Source organism: Primulina huaijiensis, unplaced genomic scaffold (genome assembly GCF_012295235.1).
Source record: "Primulina huaijiensis isolate GDHJ02 unplaced genomic scaffold, ASM1229523v2 scaffold5913, whole genome shotgun sequence".
In the NCBI taxonomy this organism is placed as follows: Eukaryota; Viridiplantae; Streptophyta; class Magnoliopsida; order Lamiales; family Gesneriaceae; genus Primulina; species Primulina huaijiensis.
Window position 1 is genome coordinate 636,421 of NW_027360836.1, and position 6,585 is coordinate 643,005.

Sequence of the window (6,585 nt, forward strand, 5' to 3'; positions counted from 1 at the left end):
TACATTTAAACTGGTCATGAATATTGGATTTTACATTTTCATTGAGAATGTTAAAGTAGGTTAGAATTTGTCATCCTCGGAATAATTTTCTGAATCAAAATGGTGATAATTTCTTGCTACCATATCGCCACCACCAAATGTCTATTTATATTTGTATATATGGAGGAGTTCGAAGTTTCGACATTGACTAGTGAAAACTTCCTCTCCCAAATGATAGCTCTAGAGAAAAAGGCCTGGCCAATATAATTAGTATAGTTTCTTGTCTTAATCTGAGTATTGAAATTAATAAAGAAATCATGAAAACAAAGCAACATATTAATTATATAGATTTCTTTTCTTTCCATACATTTGGGACATAAATAGTATAATATAAGTTACCGTACATAAACATTGTTATTAATTTTCAAGTTCCGTTATTTGCCTTAGCTTGAGTTTATCTTTTAGAAAAACAAAAACCATCAATGCGATGCCATCTAAAAAGGGATTTGTTCAAAATANAGAATATTTTAATCAAAAGTTTACCAAATTTTTTGTAAGTAATTTATAAGTTGAACTGCTGAAGATCTTCCTATAGAAGTTTCGATCTCTATTATTTCTCACCTTAGAAAGAGGAAAGTTACATTTATTATCAGATGAATTGTTTCATACGGGTAGGTTGGTTAAAATCCTATTTAAACACCGCTTTAAATGCTTCCACCCTTTCATACCTCAAAGCAAATAATGAAAATCCACAACAATTAAATTCATTTTTTATGATATCCAAGAAAAGAAATCACCGATAAATTTAATTGCACTGCCTTTCCTCGTATATATTTTGTTCCATACTTCAATTTTTACATCATATAAAATAATATATTTTAAGCTTTCTCAGAAAAGCTATGTCTACCTACACAAGGAAAGAAAGCCTGTATCCAGCAAATATTTCAGTAATTTAGCACCCTCCGGTGTTCTGCAATCTGCGTTGTATAAATTAATACGTACATTCACTAAATCAAAGACGAAAATGAGATTAATTTTGAGAAGTTGAAAAAAACAAGGATTTTCGGAAAATGAGTGCGTATATTATACTAAGTTTTCTCTTCCTTTTCAGCATGATTATACTGTTCCATGTAAGTCATACTAAGATTAATTATCAATCCCTCGTTTCATTCGACAAAGGGTTCAATCCATTATACGGAGAGCTTAATATCACTCCTTACGAAGCCAACAAATCGGTACAAATCTCCATGGATGAGACAACGAGTTCTGGTTTCCAGTCAAAGCTAATGTACATGTATGGACACTTCGAGTCATCCATAAAGTTGCCGGAGAATTACAGCGCAGGAGTTGTGGTCACCTTCTACACGTGCAACGATCACAAGTACCCGTATCGTCACGACGAAATAGATTTTGAGTTCTTGGGTCACATCCATGGTCAAGAGTGGCTAGTGCAGACAAATTTCTATGGAAACGGGAGTACTAGTAGAGGAAGGGAAGAGAGATATGTATTATGGTTCGACCCTTCGCAGGATTTTCACCGTTATGGGATTCTGTGGACTGATGATAGAATCACATATTACGTGGATGATGTTCCCATCAGGCATGTGAGAAGAGTGGAAGCCATGCGAGGTGATTTCCCATCTAAAGAAATGGGATTGTATGGGACTATATGGAACGGGTCGGATTGGGCCACAAGTGGTGGGCAGCACAAATTGGATCTTAGTCATGGACCCTATGTAGCCAAGTACACGAGTTTTGTGTTAAATGGATGTGCATTTAACCCGACTCAAAAACCGTACCGGTGCAAATTTTGGAATGAATTGACAAGCAAAGAGAGGGTCCGAATGCAGGGTTTTCGAAGAAAATATATGACTTATTCGCATTGCTACGATAAAAGACGTTATATTGTTCCATTGCCGGAGTGTGTTGTTGATTTCAAGGAACTAGAACATCTTCGAATATTTGATCGTTGGACTTTCGGGGAATTTTAGATTTGTTTGTGTACGCTGTTTATCAGCATGAGTTATCCAGAGGAAAGAAAGCCTTAATATTACAGTTCCATTAATCTCTGATCATGAGAGGAGTACTGTAATAATTGTTGGGGGATAAAGGTCTTAATAATATATATATATATGTTGTGTGTGTATTTCTTATTAATACAATAGAGTATTTGTAATGGTTATTTTTTTGTATGTATATATCATCGATCATAACATTAGTGTTCCTTGAAATCATGAAAATACCCGAGCGGATATCCAATGTACAAATATAGATATCCATTCTTTCCTAATGGCTTTATTTTCTTTAGTTCTTTACTCTCTTATTTTTTGAAGACAGTGTCATTCATCAATAGAACAAATATTGCAGTATAAAAAGTTAAATCATCGAGTTTATTTGTGAAATCTAAAGATTTATTTAAGACAACGAACCCCAACTTGACAAATAATTCTAATTAGAAACATAGGAACCAAGATTATTATCTCAGAAATAGAAACAAACTTTTCATAAAAAACAACAAAGACATAGAAAGAACACTGCGCGCGTCATTTCATCTGTAATCTGATGTTTTTTCCCCCAAAAATAGAAGAGGCTAATGGGGCAATGCCTAAACCTAATTGGATATCATCCTACATCGAATTACTACTTCGGTTCAAAATAAAGTACCACTCAAAATTTCCATGATCTAGAAATTGGGTACCCAACTTAAAATATCCAATGCTCGAGATTCACGACCACCGGTTGTATATTTTCCGTTATCTCAAATAACAGATCAGTTTCTACTTGTTAATTAAATATTGGAAAACATGCAGTTATTTTTCGAACGAATTAAATAAAAATAAAACATGAAGTTTGTTAGTAAACTTTGCTATCTTAATAATCTGTGTTAAAAAAAACAAACAAACAAACAACTCTACGTATTTAAGACGAATGGAATAATATTTACTAAAAATGCATGCTTCAAGATATATACCAGTACATAGAAGAAGAAAGTGCCAATTACATGTGGTGGTTCGGAAACTAGCTAGCTAGCCTATTTTGTTTCGAACCACCCACCCTTGTCATTACTTCATTATTATCCTCGAAACAAGTCCCTCCTTGGTTCCAATCAATTTCTTTTACTTTACATTTTTATTTTTAAATTGTAATTTTTTTGCTGGACAATATGCATCCTATAAATGTACATCATATTTACGTAATGTATCAGTGAATTAGTTTCCACAATTATAATGAGCAAATGATTTGGAGACTCGTTTATTTTCCAATCAATGAAAAGCAGCATTCTCCCATTTGCAAAACCAATGCTCTATTTTAAACCACTAAAACATTTTGAGTATTTTTTTTTATGGATTTATTTAATATCTTGATCAAGTGCTGTAAAGCTTCTTGTATGTGTGTGTGTGTCTGAGAAAATTTAAATATACAGGCATCGTCTGAGAAAAGAGAAGAATAAATAAATGAAGAAGATGATTAGTAAGGGATTAATTAATTGATGAGATGAGTTAAAAGGGGCGGGGTAGATCTAGAAATTACAGGAAGAGGCCGGCTGATATATGGATCTGAACAAGATAACACACGAGTGGATTAATCAGATCTGGGAAAGGGTGGGAATCATCTGACACAAAAACACAATCATAACATGCTTGAAAAAATAACAGAAATGGAAAAGGTTGTAATGATGAAAACTTTTTGTTTTCTAAATCGACAGACGAAAGAATCATTCAAACCTCAAAGTCAAGATCCCCATCATTACACCAATCAGCGAAGCCTAACTCTCCATATTTAGTCTCTAAACTGCCAATAAAAGTGTTCAAAAAACAAAAACAAAAACAAATTTGACCGATTCCGTTACCTTCGCATAAATTAGTCGGTGATGTGAGCCAAGGGGGAAGCAATATTTAGGGGGGGAATGAAGCCTGGTCCGATGACACAGCAGCCATAGATCCATAAATGAAATCCGATCAAGCAAGAGTCCTCGAGCCAGACAACGTTCCCCTCGAAAACAAAACTCCATCTTTAATTCTCCGTAAGAGAGCTTAAATCTAAACAATTTGGGTCTGGCTTCTCATCCCTTTATCCCCCAAAACTTTCGCCTTCTTTTAAGGGAGACGGAGAGAGCGGGGAAGTAGAGCTGGAAGCAGCTGATGTGAAATGAATTGAGACCCAAATGTAAAAGATACAAAACCTTCACCATCACTACCCTACATTTTCGGTAGGTTTATTAAATGTAAAAATTGTTTAAATCTTACACATTTTAACTTTGAGCCATCCCATTCAATTTCTTCAACAATTGGGGTCTACATTATATATATANTCAAAACCGAATTGACCGAAAAAACCGAAATTTTATTAAACTAATAATTTTATTTTTATTATATAATTTTTATATGATAAGTGAATGATGAATTATTTTGAATAATATTTTGTTGATTATTATTTATGTAATTCATTGAAACTTTATATTTAAATGTTTTACTAAAAAATAATGTAAAAATATAATATATTATATTTTATAATATATTTATCTTATTAATTTAAATAATTGTATCAAAACCGAAATAACCGAACCGTTTCGGTAGAAAACCGAACCAAACCGAAGAAAAATGGTTCGGATACCGGATTATATATTTGTAAAACCGAAAAAACCGAAATAAAAAACCGAAAATCGAACCGAACCGATCGATGAACACCCCTAATGTTCATTACAATCAAATTTCATCAATATCAATCAAAAATAATTCGAAATTCATCTCTTCTCGTTCTCACGTATTCATGTTTTTTTCAATAAAAGTTATTATTTAACAAACATAAAACGTGTAGTGCAGCGTTCTTAGTATATATTGAATATTAGATTGATTAGTGTATTTTCTCAACGAACCCCCTATGTAATAAATTTTCTCCTTTTTATATATCATCTTCACGGATTAAAAAAGAGTTAACAACCCTTTTTTTTGGCGAGTCAAAGAATATACAAGTTAAACAAATTAAACTAGCACTGTGAGCTGCCTTGATCAGCAACTTATTTGAAACCGATGAAAATTAAAATGGCCTTTTGGCTTCCATTGATCATTTTGTCCACCATTCTACAGTTTACGTGACTAATAATTGTCATTGTTTCTATTATATATATATATATATATTGTGTGTCTAAGAGAGAGCGATCAAATGAAGAAAATCAAGATTGTATGCATAACCTTTTAAATTAAGAAGGGAAAAAAAAGACTTGGCATTGAATATAAATCTTGATTCCATTGTGTGTTTGTAAATGCTAGGGATACGCCTCATGAAGAATGATAAAAGTGAATCCTGATTCCCATTGATAAAGGTGGAGGGAGAGCAGTTGGTTTCAGATTTTAATGCTTTGCAATTATAGGAATCTGTGCATACACAAAGTAATTGTCAACCCTTTTTCCTCGTTTTTCTTTGCCACAGCCCTACAACTTTAAAGTGTGTGCATATAATTAAAGAAGTTGAATCGTATGACCGTCGACGTGCGGGACAAATCATTAAAATATTGTATCTTTTATATCAAATAATTGTTTACCTCAATCTGCAGACCAACTCTTCAATTTAATTGCCAAATAATGATCTCGTCTACTTGAGGCACAATTTTCTCTTCCAAAAAATTTATGAGTGATTTTAATTTTTCTCACATCTAATAGGTGAGTGACATTTTATCGATGCTCACATAGGTGTGCAGTATATCAAAANCAAAATTTTTCTTTACATTTAATTTTATTTCTTATCATTTCAATTTTAAAAATTAATAAATTTCATTTTAAATTAAAAATAGAATTATTTCATTCTTTGATTTTTTTTTTTTTTTTTAAATACACGCATTATGATCCGCTACTCATCACTGGGAATTTAAAAAAGGAATATGTCAAAGAGTGAAAATACAACACTCACATAAACAGTTTTTGTATTTATTTAACCTTTAATAATATTATGGTAAAATATGATTATAAGATGATCATATCACAAACAGTCTCGAAATTAATTTTTTTAAAAACACCATATTTTGAAATCGACTGAATTTAGTGTTGTAAAAAAATGAGAAGGTCGAAACAGTCTCATAGATATATATCCGGGTTGTCGATCCAGTCCATAGGTGCTGTGAAAATTAATATTTTTGACAAAAAAAAGTAATTTTTTTTTCACGAGTCCAATCAGATATCAATTTTACAAAATTGATCCGTGACGATCTAATAAAAGTTTTTGATTAAAAAAAATTCACTCAAAATCTTTTCAAATATGGTTTTTCAAAATAACCTTTGTAAAGTGTAGTTTTGAGAAACTTTATTCAGATTTGTAATACTCCGAAAAGTATCCTAAACTTCAATTTTTCTTTTTCTCTGAAAAAATTCACGTGGTTGTATGTATGTTTCCGTTGATAAAAAAAATCAAAATGCATTTTATGTTTCAACGGCCCCTCATCATATCACACACAAACACACACAAAATATGTATTCAATATTTTATTTTGTTTCCATATTTCCAAGTTTTCACGTATCGATTTGATAAATAATTTAGGATGAATAATTAAAATTTCATGCTTTCACGATTAAAAACAAGTGACGTGCCGAGCGAGAAAACCATATATATATA

The 6,585-nt window shown here is 31.9% G+C and overlaps 1 protein-coding gene and 1 long non-coding RNA gene across 2 annotated transcripts; one reads left to right on the forward strand and one right to left on the reverse strand.

Annotated features, from left to right (window-relative positions):
• Positions 1–793: 793 nt before the first annotated feature.
• LOC140970451 (probable xyloglucan endotransglucosylase/hydrolase protein 28) lies at positions 794–2,071 on the forward strand. Its single transcript, XM_073432215.1, has one exon. It carries the CDS (start codon positions 1,050–1,052, stop codon positions 1,968–1,970), a length of 921 nt encoding a protein of 306 aa, XP_073288316.1. The 5' UTR covers positions 794–1,049; the 3' UTR covers positions 1,971–2,071.
• Positions 2,072–3,647: 1,576 nt separating this feature from the next.
• On the reverse strand, positions 3,648–4,157 carry LOC140970448 (uncharacterized). Its single transcript, XR_012174136.1, has 2 exons — positions 3,830–4,157; positions 3,648–3,771 (listed from the first exon to the last, which is right to left on the reverse strand). It is a non-coding gene; the product is annotated as an uncharacterized lncRNA (long non-coding RNA).
• Between the last annotated feature and the right edge of the window lie 2,428 nt (positions 4,158–6,585).